Source organism: Cebus imitator, unplaced genomic scaffold (assembly GCF_001604975.1).
Source record: "Cebus imitator isolate Cc_AM_T3 unplaced genomic scaffold, Cebus_imitator-1.0 Scaffold671, whole genome shotgun sequence".
Taxonomy (NCBI): Eukaryota; Metazoa; Chordata; class Mammalia; order Primates; family Cebidae; genus Cebus; species Cebus imitator.
Genome location: NW_016107986.1, coordinates 575,966 through 596,199, shown reverse-complemented (window position 1 = coordinate 596,199; position 20,234 = coordinate 575,966). Strand labels below are relative to the sequence as shown.

Here is a 20,234-nt window from a genome sequence, read left to right as displayed (position 1 = left end):
TCCCAGAGTGTTGGGATTACAGGCACAAACCAATTATTCAGAATATCTAAGAACTCCTACAATTCAACAACAAAAATCAACCCACTTAAAAAATGGGGCAAAGGATTTGAGTAGATATTTCTTCAAAAAAGATATACAAACGGCCAATAAGATAAAAAGATGCTCAATGTCATTTATCAGTAGATAAATGCAAATCGAAACCACAATGAGATTCCACTTCACACCCATTAGAATGGCTATTAAAAAATTTTTTTTCAGGTCCAACAGGTGATGCGTCAATGTTGTAATAAGGTTCAGAGGGTGGCACATTTCACACATGCCTGTGAACACCCAATCATTATGCTCATGAGCTACAAAAGGATCTGGCTATTATAAAATAAAATGTTTAAAAATAGAAAGTAACAAGTGTTGATGAGGATATGGAGAAACTGGAGCTCTTATGCATGGCTGGTGGAAATGTAGAATGGTGTAACTAACTGCTGTGGAAAATCATATGGTAATTCCTCAAGGAATTAAAGATAGAATTACCATATAATCCAAAACAATTCCACTTCTGGGTATATACACAAAATAATTGAGAACAAGGACAGGAACAGATATTTGTACATCCATGTTTATAGGGCATTGTTCACAACAGCCAAAATGTGGAAGCAACTTAAGTGTCTGTTGATGGAAGAATGGAAAACCAAAATGTGGTATATATATATATACAAGGGAATATTACTGAACTTCACAAAAGGAGATTTGGATACATGCTACAACATGAATTCATTCTTCTAATGAATGAAGACATTACGCTAAGTGAAATAAGTTAGCCATAAAAGATAAAACTGTGTGCTTTCACTTATATGAGGTACTCAGAATAGTCGAATTCACAGAGGCAGAAAGCAGAAATGTGTTTGCAGGGGCTAGTGACAGAGGGAAAGGGGGAATTACTATTTCATGGATATGAGTTAAGTTTAGCAAAATGAAAAAATTTCTGGAAATGGTGGTAATGATTATACAACAATGTGAATATACTTACTGCCACCTAAAAATGATTAAACTGTACACCTACAAATGGTTAAAATGGCAAATTTCATGTTATATATATTTTAATACAATAAGAAAAGGCACCTACCTTATTAACTTGTTGTGAGGATTAAGTGAGTTAATAAGTATAAAGCACTTAGAATGGTGCTGGTATAATACTAAGTTCTATATAAGTATTAGCCATTGTTATAAATATTGTTAGTTATATAAGGGAACCAATGAATGAAGTACATAAAACCTGGAAAAATGGGAGTGTACTGGATCATATATATATATATATATATATATATATATATATAGCTTATTATAGAAATGCTACTTATAATCCAATTTAATTTTAATGAAAATCTGATTTGCTTTCCTAGAATTATAAAGGGTTAGCTTAATGGATGTGTTGAAAGACTCAGATCCACTTTTACAAAATACTGCTAAAGCTGGGGAGATGCTTCTTTCTCTCTGGGGCATGTGGGATTTTCAAAATCAAGCTTTCTAGGGGTTAAACGTGGGGCTTTGGAATCAGTTGTTGGGCCCCAATTCTAGCTTCACCACTGAGGTGTATAATTTTGAGCAAGTTAGTTAATGTCAGGTATTTTCCTCGTAGAAAACGGAGGTAATGCTAGCTAGCACCTGGCTCATAGGCTTGTGCAGATTGAATGAGGTTGTACAGGTAAAATGCCTGCCACACATTAAGCACTCAGTAAGTTCAGCTATTATTGACATAACCTTTGACCTCATAGTTGAGTTGACCATGTTTCTCTCTGATCATTCCTACTTCTAGGTTTATTAAAGGCTCCAAGTACAGTGGCTCAGGACCTGCTCCAGTGGAGCACACTTGGAAGAAGGAGTGCAGGCAAATCACCCTTTCTCCCCCTCTGCTGCCTTACTGCCTACTTAACACTGTTGACAGCCGCCAGAGCACTTCCCACAGTTTACCGACACCATCAAACAAGTAGCAGGTTATTGACTGGGACTTGCAAGGAAACTTCATCCTCCTAATCTCTGGCTAAAAGGGTAATAGATAATTTTTAATTCTCTCTCCTTTTCTATAGTTTTCTAATTTGCATACAAACCCTGTATTATGGTTAGAATGGGAAGAATAAACTTAATTAAGGAAGGCATATTTCTCACAATATTTTCTACTTGATAAAATGGTAACCTGGGCCGGGTAATGTGGCTAATGCCTGTAATCCCAGCGCTTTGGGAGGCCCAGGTGGGAGGATCACCTGAGGTCAGTAGTTCGAGACCAGTCTAGGTAACATGCTGAAACCCCATCTCTACTAAAAATACAAACGTTGGCCAGGCATGGTACCCAGTGCCTGTAATCCCTACAACTTGGGAGCCTGAGGCATGAGAATCGCTTGAACCTGGGAGGCAGAAGTTGCAGTGAGCCAAGATCACACCACTGTACTCCAGCCTGGGCCACAGAGCAAGACTCTGTCTCAAAAAAAAAAAAAAAAAAAGTAACCTAAAGTTTCCTTCATGGGTGGACATTGACTGAAAACAGCAACCAAAGCATTAAATGCCTTGAGTATTAAGATTTGGGGAGAAATTAGGCAGTATAGAATGAGTGGGGACTATTCAGAGAAACAAGGCTGACAATACTTTAAAAACTGACCAAATTTATAAAGGAGATGGCAGTAGCGACTCACACCTGTAATCCAATACATTGGGAGGCTGAGGTGGGAGGATTACTTGAGCCCAGGAGTTTGAGACCAGCCTGGGCAACAAAGCAAAAACCTATCTCTACAAAAAAATTTTAAAAAATTAGCTGGGTGTGGTGGCACATGTCTGTAGTCCTAGCTGCTTGGGAGGCTGAGGCAGGAGGATTGCTTGAGACTAGGAGTTCAAGGTTACAGTAAACTATGATCATGCCACTGAAATCTAGCCTGGGCAGCAAAGCAACACCTTGTTCTATGAAAAAAAAAAAGTAAAAAATAATACTGATAAGAACAATATAGTATAATAACTATTTACAAAGCATTTATGCTGTATTAGTTATTACAAATAATCTAGAGATGACTCAAAGTATATGGGAGGATGTGTAGGTTATATGCAAATACCATGCCATTTTGTATAAGGGACTTAAGCATCCTTGGATTTTGGAATCCTCAGGGAGTTCTGGAAGCAATGTTGGTCCTTGATTTTGGAATTAGGGGTATCCTGGAACCCTGCAGATACTAAGGGACAATTGTACAATGTTGGCTGAAATCTGCTATAGTTATCTAAATCCTGTTTATCTCTCAATGGAATAGAGAAATGGCATGTCGTGTGAACTGAATTTTAAAACAAATTATTTTAAATACATTATTTAATCAATGTCTCATTGTTGGGTACTTATACAACCCCAAATTATGGTTACTCAGGCTTTATAGCTAGTTAACATCTCAATAATGGGAAGCTGAATAAATTAAAGGCCTCAAGAAGAATGGTTTCAACTTTGGAAATGCTAAACAAGATTTCCTTCTGTTAAAAAACAACAACCGGCCGGGCGCGGTGGCTCACGCCTGTAATCCCAGCACTTTGGGAGGCCGAGGCGGGTGGATCACAAGGTCAAGAGATCAAGACCATCCTGGTCAACATGGTGAAACCCCGTCTCTACTAAAACTACAAAAAATTAGCTGGGCATGGTGGCGCGTGCCTGTAATCCCAGCTACTCAGGAGGCTGAGGCAGGAGAATTGCCTGAACCCAGGAGGCGGAGGTTGCGGTGAGCCGAGATCGCGCCATTGCACTCCAGCCTGGGTAACAAGAGCGAAACTCCGTCTCAAAAAAAAAAAAAAAAAAAAAAAAAAAAAAAAAAAAAACCAACAACAACCAAAAAATAACCAACCGAGCAACATATCTGTGTGCATCCAGAAGTCTAAGAATGCTGACCTCTGATTTCTTGATTTAACATTTATTTACCCATTAGGAGTTGGGACATGAAGAAAGTTCAAGGGTGGATGTATGCTGAGCTATAAACTCCATACGACTGGCACATGTGTGCTGTCAGATCAATAGAGAGAGCTGGAGGTGCTGTGAGATGCTTTAAACATTGACTTGCACCTTTCTGTGACAGCCTTCATTCTTGCAGGTCTGGGTGAGGCCTGAGACGTGCGGATTTCTTGATTCACAGTCCAGCCAAGAACAGATCCTTCCATTAGCAGCGCTACTGTATTGGTTAACCTCCTCTACCCCTTTTCGCATCCTCACTTTTGCTCTTTGACTTTGAGTGTAGTGTTTTAAACTCTTAAACTATCCTATTTTGACAAATACTTACCCTAAATGATAGGTGGTGTGATTATTGGTGGACTCATCTTGCAGCACTGTTTGCTTTTCCATTTTCCTCCCCAAAGCCTCTCACCTTGATCTCTAGGTTCAACTGTCTACCTCCTTCAGAGCTATAGATTTCTATTTTATTTGTAAAATTCCATAGTTAAAAAAATATATTTGGTAAAATGAAATGTATAAATTAAAATATGGTTTATAATCCCACCACCCATGGTTTATGCCACAGTTGAAATTTGGGTAGATTTCCTTTGGTGGATGTATAATCAATTTTTACTTATTTATTTATTTTTGAGATGGAGTCTCACTCTGTTGCCCAGGCTGTAGTGCAATGGCACAATCTTGGCTCACTGCAGTCTTCACCTCCTGGGTTCAAGTGATTCTCCTGCCTCAGCCTCTCTGGTAGCTGGTATTACAGGTGCATGCCCCCATGCCTGGCTAATTTTTTGTATTTTTAGTAGAAATGGGGTTTCACCATGTTAGCCAGACTGGTCTGGAACTCCTGATCTCAGGTGATTTGTCCGCCTCAGCTTCCCAAAATGCTGGGAATATAGGCAGGAGCCACTGCACCCAGACAATCATCAATTTTTTAAAATCAGAATTACATTAGAGAGGTGATGTTTTCTATGTGGCCTAGTCTCACATTCTGGTGCAGTGATTTACTTTGCTATATAACCTTGAGTGAGTCACTCAAACTCTCTGTGCTTCTGTTTCCCCACCTTTAAAGTGGATAGTAATAGTACCTAGCCCCAAGATTATTAGAAAGCATAAATGAGTTATACTTGGACAGCACTTAGAATAGTGGCAAAAATATCATAACTACTCAAAAAAAGTTAATGAACATTGATGTCTTTAGTATATGAATATAATTTTGTCATCTGCTCTTAAAAAATACATTCCGGGGCAGGCAAGGTGGCTCATGCCTGTAATCTCAGCACTTTGGGAGGCCGAGGTGGATGGATTGCTTGAACCCAGGAGTTTGAGACCAGGCTGGGCAACTGAGCTAAACCTCATCTCTACAAAAATACAAAAAATTGGCCTGGCATGGTGGCATGAGCCTGTAGTCCCAGCTACCCGGGAGACTGAGGTGAGAGGATCACCTGAGCCCTGGAGGTTGAGGCTGCATTGCGCTGTGATCATGCCACTGCACTCCAGCCTGGGTAACAGAGGAGACCCTGTCTCAAAACAAAAACATTGTGCATATTTTCTCATGTTATTCATGACTAACACATGACTTCATTGCTTGACCCAGGTCATTACATGATTTATCATAGTTTATTTAATCAGTGTTCCTTTGCTGGATATTTATTGTTTTCAATGTTTTGCATAGTAATAAAGAACCCTGTAGTAAGTGTTTTTAGGCATAAATCTTTGAACATATCTCTGATTATGTCCTAGGACCAGCTCCTAAGTAGAATGTTGAATCAAAAGGTATCAGTCCTTTTTAGGCTTTTGTCATATTGCCCTCCAGAAATGTCATGTGAATTTGTGCTCCTAACATGTAAGACTGCTGTTTCCCTATAGCTGTCCTGGCACTGGGTATTATGATTTTAAAAGTTTCTCACCAGGCTGTTGTTTTCATAGTCAGATGGTACTATTTTCCAAAGCTTCTTAGGTGTTCATTTTCTTTTCTTTCTTTTTTTAAAAAATAATTTGTATTATTTTTATTTTAATAGAAACAGGGTCTCACTATGTTGCCCAGGCTGGTCTTGAACTCCTGGGCTCAAGCAATTCTCCTGCCTCTGCTTCCCAAAGTGTGGGATTACAGGCGTGAGCCACTGCACCCGGTGTGTTCATTTTCTTTAATTCCAAGTCCCTTTTGAGTTGCTTCCCCTCCTTTTTTAATCTACTATGTCCTTTAATCTTAAACTCCAGCCATGTACTCTTCCATACGTTTTCTTTTCTCTGATTTCTTCACACTACTTCCCTCTGCTCATGTGTAGTTAGACTACATATTCTGTTTTGTACAGATATGAGCTATAAGTTTAGAAGATGGATACCACAGGAAGATAGTAACTTCTTTTTTTCATTTAGCCCAAATATAACCAAAAATGAAACTGACCCCAAACTGACTCATCTACTTTATAAACTAATAAGATCTCTGTTACCTGAAGTATTTAGCCTTATAGACAAGCATCTGAAAATGATGGGAGATATTTTTACTCTGGGCAGTAAGTTAGCCTATATATCACTCAGTGTCCAACCAGGAAAATAGAAAGTAAGTATTTAAACACAGAAGGAATTGAATTTAGGGAATTGGTTGTACAGGTGATTGGAGAGCTCAGAAGCCAAACAGATGGTGGTGGGGAGTGAGGCAACATTGAGATTAGTAACATCAGAAAGCTAGCGCCACACTTAGGCTAGAAGGACAGAGGGAGGAGCTGGTGGGGTCATCTGGAGGAGTCGGGGGTCATAGTGGGCCTGTCTGTTGAGAGCTGGATCACAGAGGTAATGCAGATGCTTCTTTTCACTTGACGCAGAGTGGGAAGGGAGAAATACTGTGGTCTTCCTCTTTTTCTCCCTCTCCAATCTCTTCCCAGTGTCTCCCATTGGCAAATTCAATCAGAAGCCAGTGGACACAGATGTTTATGGAATTGTATGTAGCCTGTGGTCAACCTGCCTGTGACACAGAGCAGAGCAGGGGAAGGGAACAGAGGGGATCTGAGAAAAACAGGCCACGACCAGGCACAATGACCATTGGAGTCCCTTCGAGTCCACAAAACACAGGACAGTGCAAAGTGTGCAGGCCCTGGTGAGGTAGGCAGTCCTGGATTTGAATCCTGGCTCTGTCCTTTAGTAGCTCTCTGGCCTTGGGCAAATCACTTACCTACCCTGAGCTTTGGTTTCTTCATCTATGAAAGGAGGCAAGAAAAACTGTATTGCACAGGGTCATTGTAAGGTTTAAATAAAATAATATTTAGCTATAGTGCGACAGTCAGCATTCAACAATTGGTTTTCTTTTATTCAAGAATGTATTATTTTTAAGACAAAGAACATTGGATATTTGGCCAAGGTCATCAAGCTTCTCTATTTTGAAAGATGAAAAGAGGGCAGAGGAGTCTTTTCTTTTGGAAGCTCTGCCTGGCATGGGGGTAGGTGATAAACTGTCCAATAGTGATTCTGGGAGATGATCTTAGAAAAATTGAAAATATCATGCATGACCAAGTCATCCATTCCACAAACATTTGCAGATACTCATACTTTCTGGAAATGATTTAGACATGGTCTCCACCTTGGAAGAAATGTTAATCCATCAGGAATGACAGAGTCAACAAGATAAATCTCAGTGCATGATGGTATGGGAATGTTTGCAGAGGAGGGAGCCACGGGCTATCTCTGCCTAGGGGAGTGGGAGAAGGCTTCAGTGAGGAGGTGGTATTTAAGTTGTGTTTTGAAGGATGGGTGGGAGCTTGTCAGCTGTAGAAGTGTTTGCAAAAATGAAGAGTCACAAAAGGGCACAGGTGTTAAGGAATGATGAGCTAATCACATGGGTGGGGCCTTATGGCATCAGTGGTTGAGGTGGTATAGGAACAGGCAGGAGATGTAGCTAGACATGGAGAGAAAGCCAGTGTGTGAAGAGCCTGATGTAAGAAGGTAATGACTTTATTTTGTGGGGAATAAGAAGTCAGGAGAGACTTTTAGATTAGGGAGTCACCCACCACTTCTAACCTAGAATTTTACTAAGTGACACATCTTCCCAGACTATCTTATGGCCTTAGTCAAAGGGCTGATGCATGCAATTCTATAAAGCAGGGGCCAGGTGCACATCTCACAAGACATTAGGAAGTATGAATCAGAAAAATGAGCACAGGCATTTTCCCTTAATATTATATTCAGGATGGAAAAAGTCATTAACTTATCCTGCAGACGCTGAAGGGCTCAAGGTAAATATTTAAAATGTTCTCCCTCTTATTTCCACAGAGCCAAGAACATCAGAGGTGGGATGATGATGCTTGTGGCTACGAGACAGGATTTCAAGGATCCTGATGAAACGTCTGCTGGCCTGAATCTGTCTGAATGCTGAAAAGGACTTTGTGTTACTCTAACTAAAAGGAAAACACAAAATGATGATAATATAGCCCTTTATGCTTTTCAGAACCCTTTCACGTACATGATTTTATTTAAGCTTTGTGACAATGGTGTGCAGCAGATAGGGCTAAGAGCACAGTCAGTCTCATTTTAGAGATGAAGAAATGGAGGTCTGAGAGTTTCATGCCTTCCCCAAGGTCCAAGAAGATATTCCCACAGCTGCAACTGGGTTTGTAGACATGCTGCCAACACCTTCCCCAAACCCAAGGGAGTGCTCTACCTACCTGTTGCCTTCCATATGCCAGGATGGCTTCTTTGAGGTCTTGAAGTGTGTACAGTTCAAGATCCAGCTTCCTCCAGTGACCTTTGGGGCTGTAGGGCCCTTTTCCCTTCTCTTTGTGTGTCCATGCCGGAATGGCTAAACCTTCTGAGTAGAGGATCAGGGCACCCTTTCTAGTGCTGAAAGTTTTAGGGAGAAAGAGGCTCCAGGAGTGCTGGGTGGCATTGTCCTCATCTTGAGGTTTGCTGGCAAGAACATAGTCTTCTGGGGACTTCCAGTTCAAGTAATCCTGCAATGAAAAGCAGCTGTCTTGACAGGGCCACTGTGGAAGATCTTTCTACAGCAAGTACTGCTGGTGGAAGGCTGGCGTGCTGGTTCACACCTGTAATCCTAGCACTTTGGGAGGCCGAGGCAGGCAGATCACCTGAAGTCAAGAGTTCAAGACCAGCCTGACCAACATGGAGAAACCCTGTCTCTACTAAAAATACAAAATTAGCCAGTGTGGTGGCACATTCCTGTAATCCCAGCTGCTCAGGAGACTGAGGCAGGAGAATTGCTTAAACCCAGGAGGTGGAGGTTGTGGTGTGCCAAGATCGTGCCACTGCACTCCAGTCTGGGCAACAAGAGTGAAACTCTGCCTCAAAAAAAAAAAAAAAAAAAGAAGAAAAAAAGAAACTATTTTTCTACCAGAAGAAATATTGCTGGTGGAAAGCCTCTGGCATTTTTTTAGTTACTGATTTTCTCTGAATTGTTCCCATGGTGTTATGGAACGCAATTGCTCTTCTTAGCAACTGCCTTTTCTCTCCACGTTTCAAAATTAGTAGAACCCAGAGCATGGTTCTATTTCACTCCATCCAACTTTCAGGAGAGTCATTTATGGCTGGAGGATTAACTCAGCTAGAGTTTAGGTTACAGGCCAGTTAAAGTTTCCTGGTATGCAAGTAAGCAGTCAGAATTATTAAGGGCAGCAGATAACTTTGAAATTAGACCTGGACTAGCTGGCAGTTTAAATAGGAGCATTCGAAGCCCCCACCACTTCATCTGTACACAGGGAGAATTTCTATGCATTCCAGATGCTATGTAACATTACCTAATTTGGCTATTTAGGGGCCTATAAAGGGGTTACATATCTTGGAGGTAAGAAAATGCCACTGCCCATACAGGTCCTTTGAAACTTAATATGCCTTTTAACACAGCAAAGGCCAAATACATGACCAACTACTATGACAATGGAAATCTCTGTATGACCCCCAAATTTGCAAAGTATCCCCAATAGATTTTTTATTCCTGGCAGGAATAAGAAATAAATTCCAGTACAACAAGGGAATTTTGCCACCTCTTTAAAATCTTCTAACATGAGATTTTTTTTGGCCTATATTAAATATGAGTCCTGTGGGTTGAATTCCAGAAAGTTCAAGGAAGCCATTGAAATAGCACGAACACACACAGCATTTTAACCACAGAGCATGACTTCCAAAAACCAAACAACCATCAGCTTGCCTAGAACCCAGGTGTAAATTCTGGTCTTGCACCAAACCATCCAAATTCCAGAGACTCTGGAATTCCTTTGGTCCAAGCAAAGGCAGATACAAGGAGAAAGACAAGGGTCCCAGTGGCAATCTTAGTGTGTCAGGAAAACGACATTATTTTCTTGACTTTCATGGAGGAGGAAGGAAGATCTTCCAGTGACCCCCGCCACCTCACTAACAACACACACCAAGACACACATGGTTTACCTCCCAAGTGGAAAAATAGAGCATTCCTCTCCCACCCCCAAAATGTGCCTTTCTTCAGCTGTGAGACTCACCTCTGGTTCAAAGTAGACTTCTAACTTCTGTTTGTCCTGGCCCAGCTTCCCGTGGCCCCGGCTCAGGAGGGAGAGCGTGAACATGTTAAACTCTGACCACCCCTTCTCAAGGGCAGTTCATCTTGGTTTTAAAGGCTGAAATCTGGTCACACCTCAAGATTTCCAGAGCTCACAGCAAGCCCAAGAAGACCACAAACACTGGACCTTTTATGAAATACATTTTTCCTTCTCGCAGCAGCTTCTTAGTAACAACCAGCCACACAGATTAGACACTGCGTGTCTTTGTGGAGCAAAAAAATAAACCACATAGCCAGACTCCTCAAGCCCTGGATTTTCTACACTCTGGGCAACCTGTCTCTTCCTTCACCTGAGCTCTTGTTGTCCCTGGGTCCCAGTTGCTCTGTTACCAGCCCTGTGCATCTACGAATCTCGGCCACAGCACCATCCTGCTCCTCTGAGCGGAGGTTGTTTCCTGGTTGCTATGGCAGCACAGGGAAATGAAGTCCCTTTGACTAACTCAGGCAAGGCAGAGACGGGTGCCGGGTGCAGTGTGCATTCGCCGGGGATGGGGGTGGGGGTCAAATGGACACTGAAGGGACCAGGCTCAGGTTGCAAGTCCCGGTTGCACGGGGTGGGGGCCGTGTTGGGGTACTTTTTCTGTTATTGTTCTCATCTTGCTTTTAGAGAGCATCTTCCCCTCTCTCCTGATATGTGAGCCTCTTGCTGTCAACTAACCATTAACAGCGCCAGGGTGTCATCTAGGTCACCTGAAACCACCTGTGACTTTTTCCTTGCTGAGAGCTCCAGCATCCCCTGGATGGGGAGGTTTGACCTGCTCCGTTTCCGACCTGGGCCAGTTTACCCCTCCTTAGGCAACCTGGTGGCCCCCAGCTCCGGGGAGGTCACCATATTGATGCCGAACTTAGTGCGGACACCCCATCGGCATAGCGCACTGCAGCCCAGAACTCCTGGACTCAAGCGATCCTCCAGCCTCAGACTCCCGAGTGGCTGGGACTACAGGCACGCGCCACCGCGCCAGGCGCTCAGGTCTCTTTGACAGTGACATTGTGACGAGCACAGGACAGGAGGGAAGAGGTTCAGGAAACAAAAAGACTCCTTTGCTGGGGATCTAGGGACCTGCTCAAGCCTGGGCAAGCAAGCTGCCTTTCAGCGTTCAGCCGAACTACCCTGGCCGTCTTGTGGAAGTGCCCCCTGCTGGCCACTGTGAAGAAGCACAACAGGCTACCAGCCCACTTAGCTTTTTGATCTTCCTACGTGGCACCTTCCACTCCCCCTCCGACCTTCCCCACTTCCAACTAAGCTCAAGTCTCCTGAGAAGGAAATAGAGGTTATGTTGTAAAATAAGATAGGGTTTATTATGAGGAATCAAGACAGTGAATGAGTGAATGCAGAGGCTCCAAACTGAATATAATCAAAACCACAATGAGATACCACTTCACACCTACTAAGATGGCTATTATTAAAAACAAAACAAAAGAAACAAAAACAAAAAACAGAAAATAACAAGTATTGGTGAGGAATATGGGGAAATCGAAAACCTTGTGCATTGCTGTTGGAAATGCAAAATGACATAGACTCTGTAGAAAATGGTATGGCAGTTTCTAAGAAAATTAAACAGAATTACTGTACCATCCAGTAATTCCACTTCTGGGTCTATGTACCCGAAGGAAGTGAAAGCAGGGTCTCAAAGGGATATTTGTATACTCATATATAGAGCAAAATTGTTTATAAGTGCCAAAAGGTGGAAGTAACCCATGTCTATCGACAGATGAATGAATCAAAAAAATGTAGCAGATGGATACAGGGCAGTATTATTCAGCCTTAAAAAGGAAGGAAATTCAGACACAGGCTACAACATGCATAAACTTTGAAGACATTACACTAAACAAAATAAACCAATCATGAAACAACAAACATTGTATGATTTCACTTGTGCGAGGTACTTATGTGAGTGGTCAGATTCATAGAGACAGAAAGTAGGTGGTGATTGCCAGGGCTGGCGGGGATACGAGAATGGAACATCCGTGTGTAATGGGCACAGAAGTTCTGTATGAGGAGATGAAAAGTTTCTGGAGATGGATTCACAACAATATGAATGTACTTAACGTCAGTGAACCGTAAACTTAAAAATGTTAAAATGGTAAATTTGAGCCAGTGCAGGTGGCACACACCTATAATCCCAGCTATTCTGGAGGCTGAGGCAGGAAGATCCCTTGGGCTCAGGAGTTTGTGATCAGCCTGACCATCATTGTGAGACTTCATCTCTAAAATGAAAGTAAATTTATATTACATATATTTTACCACAATTAAAACTTTTTTCGGCTGGTTGTGGTGGCTCACACCTGGAATCCCAGCACTTTGGGAGGCCAAGGCAGGCAGATCACTTGAGGTCAGGAGTTCAAGACCATCCTGCCCAACATGGTGAAACTTTGTCTCTATTAAAAACACAAAAATTAACCAGGCGTGATGGCATGCACCTGTAACCTCAACTGCTTGGGAGGCTGAGGCACAATAATTGCTTGAACCTGGGAGGCGGAGTTTGCAGAGAGCCGAGATGGCGCCGCTACACTCCGGCCTGGGCAATAGAATGAGACTCGGTCTCAAAAAAACACGTTTTTTAAAAATATTGTACAGCAAAAAAGAAAAAAGAAAACACTGAATTCAGCACTTCATAATCTGAAAGCCGATTGGTCAGCATTATCATGGAGTGACCTTCTCACGGCAGGTGAGACAAAATTTGAGAAACCCAGGGTTCCAAATAGTTTCTGGGGTCTTAGCCTCCAGTTGCTCCCTCCCTTCCCCTTCCCTATCCCTTTGAAGTGCAAAAAGGGCCCTTAAACAAAACTTTGTCCAGAGATTACTATATCCCAGACATGATCCCTGGACTCAAGGTGGTGCTGATACCTGAAATATGATGTGACAGTTGTGTTAACGGAGGTCGAGTGAAGTAGGTGCTCTAGGAAGAGAGGTGAAGGTGTGTGCATGGGGGAGGTGGGGAATGGATGGTGGCAGGCACTGTGGAAGGCCACCAAGATGAGGAAGCTTAGAGGTGGGCTTTGGAAAACAGCAGTTTGCTAAGAAGATGTAAGAAGATGGTGAGGAGGGAAGATCAAAGAGGATATTGTGGGAGGCAGGGACAAGGAAGTTTGAGGTCTCTGGGGAAAAGGTGACTTCTCTGTTGTGATCAAAACTGCAAGTCAGCTGGGAGCAGTGGCTCACACCTATAATCCCAGCACTTTGGGAGGCTGAGGCGGGTGGATTACCTGAGGTCAGGAGTTCGAGACTAGCCTGGCCAACATGGTGAGACCCGCCCCCCACCATCTCTATTAAAAATACCAAATTAGCTGGTTATGGTGCATGCCTGTAACCCCAGCTACTCAGGAGGCAAGGCTGGAGAATTGCTTAAGCCTAGGAGGCAGAAGTTGCAGTGAGCTGAGATTGTGCCATTGCATTCCAGCCTGGGCGACAAAAGTGAAACTTCATCTCAAAACAAAAACAAAAACAAAAACAAAAAAACTGGGCTCAGTGTGGTAGCTCATGCCTGTAATCCCAGCACTTTGGGAGGCCACGGTGGGCGGATCACAAGGTCAGGAGTTTGAGACCAGCCTGGCCAATATGGTGAAACCCCGTTTCTACTAAAAATACAAAAATTGGCCAGCTGTGATGGTGGGTGCCTGTAGTCCCTGCAACTCGGGAGGCTGAGGCAGGAGCATCACTTGAACTTGGGAGGCGGAGGTTGTAGTGAGCCGAGATTGTGCCATTGCTCTCTAGCCTGGGTGACAGAGACTCCGTCTTGAAAGAAAGCAAAGAAAAAAGCAAAACTGCATGTGGACAGAGGTGCAAGGGCAGAGGTCAGCTGGCCAAGGCCATGAGGGCTACATGCACCCTGCTGAAGCATTTTGGATTTTATTCTTCAGGTAGGTTTTTTGTTGTGGTGTTGTTTTGTTTTTTAGAGGCAGGGTCTCACTATGTTGCCCAGGATGGTTTCAAACTTCTGGTCTCAAACGGTCCTCTTGCCTCAGCTTCCCAAATAGAAACCACTTGAAACAGAAAATAGACGCTAGTTAATGGCCACTTCCCTGGCACATTCAGGAATGCATCCCTTGTTTCAAAGTTCTTGGAGTGAATGAATGTCACTCTGGAGAAGCGGCCTATGTGATACTGTCAGAACCTTTATCCCTCTTTAAAGGGGAGTGTAATAGTGTTTTCTAGTATTGTATTCATCTTTAGGGGAAATCTATAAAGAGACTCCTTGGTGTTGCCCTTGTTACCTTGGGATTACAGGTGTGAGTCATTTACATCCCCAGGTAGGTTATTAAAGTGCTGGGGGTGGGAGGTGGGGGGGGGATATGATTCCATCTGGGTTTTAGAAAGATAACTCTGAGGCACTTACAAAGGATGAATAGAAGGAGGAATCCTTATCTCATCAACCTCTGGGTGAACTTTCAAGACTTGCGACCCAGGCCAGTCTTCTCTTGGATATGAATGAACTTGTCAAATAGGTCAGGAAAATCACCAGCTAGGTGGTCTTTGAGTAAGAAAGAAGGGGAAACTCTATACCAGCTGCAAAGAAAGATAAATCTTGCCATTTTGAAAATGCCATTCCTCAAGCAAGAGAAAAGTAGCACCAGAGGAACTTAATGGAGCTCTTGGGACCTGAATGAGAACCACTATCGTTAGCTGAGGGATGATTCCAAGTTTCTCCAGTGGAAATTCTTTCTCTGAACTCACCTGACTTTGAAATGCTAACTGATCCATACATAGTGAACCAGGGCCCCAAGACGTGCTCTTTCTGAGTCTAGGTTGGGAGAGCATCTCACCTAGGAAAATGCCCAGGCGTCCATCTGGCCCTCCCAAGGCTGTGACAAGGCTTCCAGGTCTCTGTGGGGCTGCCGCAGGAATCTGTAAGCAGCCAGACCGCAGCCGAAAGTGGGCCTCTCCTAAACCAGTGTGTTTACATCTATGCTGTTTAATATGGACAATGAACAGATCCACAGATCAATTAATAGTCATTTAAAAGCATTTACTCAGTCCTGACAACAGTTTATAGAAAGTGCATTTAGAAAGCAATCCGGGTTATTGCTATTCTAAAGAGCTTGGGGATCCCAGATGAAAGGGCCTTGTAACTGGAAAGTATTTATAACTCAAGAAGAACCCTCCACACCCATGTTATACAACACCAACACCATCTCCTGGCACGCCTGACCTGTCAGCCCATGCAGCATGTCTGTTTGAATTACACTGTAACTTCTATAGGGTGGAGACCTTGTTTTTATGGTTTGTAAAGCATCATGAATAACCATGGCACTCTGTAAATAAATAGAAACCACATGAAACAAAAAATAGATGTATTTCAATGGCCACCTCCCCAGCACATTCAGGAATGTATCCCTTGTTCTAAAGTACTCAGAGTGAATGGAGTCCTAGGAGTCCATCTGGCCCTCCCAAGGCTGTTTGCATAATAATATGAGATGCATAATTGTCTTTGAGCCAGTATGAAAAATACAGAAAAGAAGAGAATTGGATCAAAGCCTGTTTTCGTGGTTAGCAGTTAGCTATCGTACAAAGCTCAGACCCATAGGTTAAAGATACTGGAGTGGCCTATGTGATACTGTCAGAATCTTTATCCCTCTTTAAAAGGAAGTGTGATAGTGTTTTCTAGTATTTTATTTATCTTTAGGGGCAATCTACAAAGAGAGTCCTTGGTGTTGCTTTTGTCAATGAAAGAGTAAAGATTGTGCACAGAGAGATGAAATGATTTGCATAAAGCCATATAGAGCAAACCAGAGGTAAAATGGGACCGTGTCCAGATTTGGTTACAATTTCAGCCTGTTGTTCATCCTATAATACTTCTGCAACAGTTCTTCATAAGAAGCCCCATTGTGGCTCTCAGAGTGCAGCTATGACTTTGGTCCCCACTACCGCTTTAGCCATGAAGCTGGTGACTGGGTGCTGGACCTCTGGTCTGGCTGCCATGACTGCTTCTAAGCACTCAGATCTCCCCAGCCCCGCTTCTCTTAACTTCACTTTGTAAATCTAGTTGCAAGGGAGTCTAGAAAATAAAGTTTTCAGCTTTCTAGCTCTTCCACCAGAGGGAATATAGAATAAAGATTGATAGAGTCAACTACAGTTATCTACCGTAAGCACCAAAGACAAGTTGTATGAGAAAGTCAACACAACAGACTTCAAAATGTGATGTGTGAGTTTGGGCTCAGTGACTCATGCCTGTAATCACAACACCAAAGTGGGGGGCTGAGGTGGGCAGATCACTTGAACTCAGGAGTTCAAGACCAGTCTAGGCAACATGGCAAAATCCCTCTGCCCATATAAAAAGTAAAAAATTAGCCAGTCTGTCTACAAAAAGTATAAAAATTAGCTGGATGTGATGGCGCATGCCTGTAGTCCCAGCTACTCCGGAGGCTGAAGTGGGAAGATTGCTTCAGCCTAGGAGGTAGAGGCTGTAGTAAGCTGCGATAGCACCACTGCACTCCAGTCTGGGAGAAATGGCAAGATCTTGTCTCAAAAAAAAAAAAAAAAAAAAAAAAGAAAAAAAAAAAAAAAAAAAAAAAGGGCCATGTATATGCAAGCAGCAATGCCTTACATTATTAAGGCTCTTTCCATTTGCTGTGTTTTATGCCCCAACTAGACTTGCAGACTTTAAGTCTTTGGAAGGTAGAGACTATATCTTAATTTTTTTTTTTTTTTTTTAGAGACAGGGTCTTGCTTTGTCACCCAGGCTGACTGCAGTGCTGCAGTCCTTGACCCCTGGAGCTCAGGCAGTCCTGCTATCTCAGCCTTCTGAATAGGGGGGGCTAGAGGCATACACCACCATGCCTGCCTAATTATTTTATTTTTTTTTAGAATGTAGTCTCACTATGTTGCCCTGTTGGTCTCAAACTCCTAGACTCAAGTGGTCCTCCTGACCCAGCCTCCCAAAGTGCTGGGATTACAGGTGTGAGCCACTGTGCCTGGCCAATACCTTAAAATTCTTAATACTCCCAATAACGTAGCACCCCTTGCGTTATAGCAGCAGCTGATCATTTGTCATTTTGCTTTTTAACATGCCCAAAGAGATGCATAATTGTCTTTGAGCCAGTATGAAAAATATAGAAAAGAAGATAATTGGGTCAAAGCCTGTTTGTTTTAGTAGTTGGTAGTTTGCTATAGTACAAAGCTCAGACCCATAGGTTAAAGGTGCTGACCAACTCAAGGCTTAGTATACAAAGGCTGAAGGGGCCTTAACACAATCAGTGTGGAAGATGGAACCATCTGAACTTGTTAGAAGAAGCACAGACTTGCTAAGGATAAGATACTTGGCTTATTCAGAGACTGGCTAATTTCTCATGTGGCCCAGGCCAGATTTGAAAGAAGAAAATGCAAAAGGCAATAAAGAATACTCTGGAATCCTAGCAAGAGAGAGAGTGTCAGCCTTGGATCCTTGCTTCCTTTCTCTCCTTAGCTATAAATTATGGCTGCATGGCCTGTCTAGTTCAGAGGGAAGGGACTAGAGATCTATTTATTTTAGATCTTTCTGAAGGGTTTGCTTTGGGAGTCTAAAATATTTAGTTATGCCTTTGTTCAGGGCTTCATTTTATTAGTAGGAGCACTCACTGTAATTGCAAGCTTTTAAATTTATGGTGGAGAGATAGTGAGTTTGTAGAAGAAGTAGAAACCACACATTCTTGGTTCTTTCATAACATGGGGAAAATCAATCACTACCTGGCTAGCAGGTCAGTTACCGGGGGCAAAAGTAACAAACCTCCATAGGAACAAACTTGCAGCGGGTGACGGGAGCAGGGATGATTTTAATTCTAAGGGAAAGATCTCAGAGCAGATGTTACTCATTGAGACTGCATGGATTCTGATAATTTAACACCATTGAACATTAGAGTAACAACATGTAATAATAACATAATAAAGTTTTATCTGTGTTGTTTGGTGGTGGGTACATTTTTCTTTTGATTTTCACTAAATACTGTTACAATGATGTTTATATAATTAACAATGAAATGATTTGTGTCAAGCACTGAGTATTGTGCCAGGCTTATAGTACATACTCAATAAATAGAAACATATATATATATATATATATATATATATTTTTTTTTTTTTTTTTTTTTTTTTTTGAGATGGAGTCTTGCTCTGTCACCAGGCTGGAATGCAGTGGTGTGATCTCAGCTCACTGCAACTTCCACCTCCCAGGTTCAAGCCATTCTCCTGCCTCAGCCTCCCAAGTAGCTGGGACTACAGGCACGCGCCACCACGTCCAGCTAATTTTTGTATTTTTAGTAGAGAGGGGTTTCACCATGTTGGCCAGGATGGTCTCGATCTCTTGACCTCATGATCTGCCTGCCTCGGCCTCCCAAAGTGCTGGGATTACAGGCATGAGACCGCATGCCCAGCCAAAAATATTGTTTAATGAATACTTCCATCTCATGACTCAGAATATACAGAATCCCCCACTTTTAGCACACAGTAGTGAGGTTTGGTTTTATTTTAGAGATGGGGTCACACTGTGTGGCCCAGGCTGGTCTTGAATTCCTGGGTCCAAGTGATCCTCCCACCTCAGCTTCTCTAGTAGCTGGAGCTACAGACATGTGCCACTGTGCCCAGCTCAGTAGTGAGGTTTTGCTGCACAAATGGATGCTCTGAAAGTCATTTCCTCACAACAGGAAATCTAATATATATAGAAAGTCACTAGACTGCAGAACCAGATGCCTCTCTGTCAACTGGCTTCCAGCTCATTATTTTAACTTTATGATGAGAATAATTTTTATGTTTTCTGATTATCGTGGAGTAAAAACTGTGAACCCTATGCTGGTCATTTTAGAGAAATGTTAATTTGATGCATAAAATATGTATCTTTGTAGGGACATATCAACACCCAGGTATACACAAATTCTCTTCCCACTGTTTGCTCACATCAGTGAGATTTTGATGTTCAAATTTATGACTCCACCTTTAGCCCCAGGAGGGGAGCGGCCAGCGAGTTGCAACTGACAGTGTGTGGAAGAGGAAGGGGTGTCAGGGAGCCTGGGTGCTAGGAGAACCTTCCCCTCAAGGCCCACACATTGCTGGAGTTCACTGTGTGAATCGAGGGGCCCCTGGCCCACAGGTAACCTCACTGTCTGTTTTTCAGCCTTTATAGTTTCCTTTTGGAAAGCATTCACATCTTCCTGAGAACTGAGATAAGATGCTAGTGCCTTTGCAGAGATGCAATTAATCAGGCTGTGCAGGAATGGAGCCCAGCGTGGATGCTGGGAGTGGGGATTGACTGAGGAGGGAGAGGAAGAAGAGAGACAGGATGGAGGAATCCTGGGAGGTAGGTCAGGAGGCCCATCCACAGCAGCTTTGCCCGCTCCCCTATTTTCCCAGCCAGCCAGGCTGTGTCTACCCTCCTCCAGCCAACAATCTGAGGCATAGGCGGCCAGTCTCCAGCTGGCCCTAGGAGGCTCTGAAGTACACATTTAGGGAAGAGGGGAAGCATTTCCTCCTTATCTCATAGAGCAGACCTACCTGGGGCAGCAATGTCCCATCTCCAAAGAGACCACATACAACGCAACCACAAGTTGAGAGGAGTCATTAGTGTTCTAACGTGTATGATGAGACATGAGCAGTGCCTTCTGCAGAGCCTCATCCTCCTCGACAGCTCTCACTCGTGCCCACCTCTTATGCCAATTCACTCTAAAGCAGGTGTCCAGGGGAGCTGTTAGACAAGCAGAGAGAACAACTTTTTTCTTTCTTTTTTTTTTTTTGAGATGGAGTTTTGCTCTTGTTGCCCAGGCTGGAGTGCAATGGTG

The 20,234-nt window shown here is 42.9% G+C and overlaps 1 protein-coding gene and 1 non-coding gene across 9 annotated transcripts in view; both read right to left on the bottom strand.

Moving 5' to 3' along the window:
* The window catches only part of KIAA2012 (KIAA2012 ortholog), a 129,247-nt gene extending 118,320 nt beyond the window's left edge, over positions 1-10,927 (bottom strand). For 4 of the 8 annotated variants that reach the window (XM_037734837.1, XM_037734838.1, XM_037734839.1 and 1 more), the window contains exons 1-2: positions 10,414-10,923; positions 8,611-8,895 (exon numbers count right to left, since the gene is read on the bottom strand). In XM_037734837.1, coding sequence (XP_037590765.1) covers positions 8,611-8,895; positions 10,414-10,497 — 369 coding nt within the window. In that variant the 5' untranslated portion in view covers positions 10,498-10,923. Of the gene's footprint in view, positions 1-8,610; positions 8,896-10,413 lie in introns of all 8 variants that reach the window. The other 4 variants (XM_037734841.1, XM_017518350.2, XM_037734842.1 and 1 more) reach the window with 2 other exon arrangements.
* On the bottom strand, positions 258-362 carry LOC119469482. Its single transcript, XR_005198306.1, has one exon. It is a non-coding gene; the product is annotated as a small nucleolar RNA U13 (small nucleolar RNA).
* Positions 10,928-20,234: the final 9,307 nt, after the last annotated feature.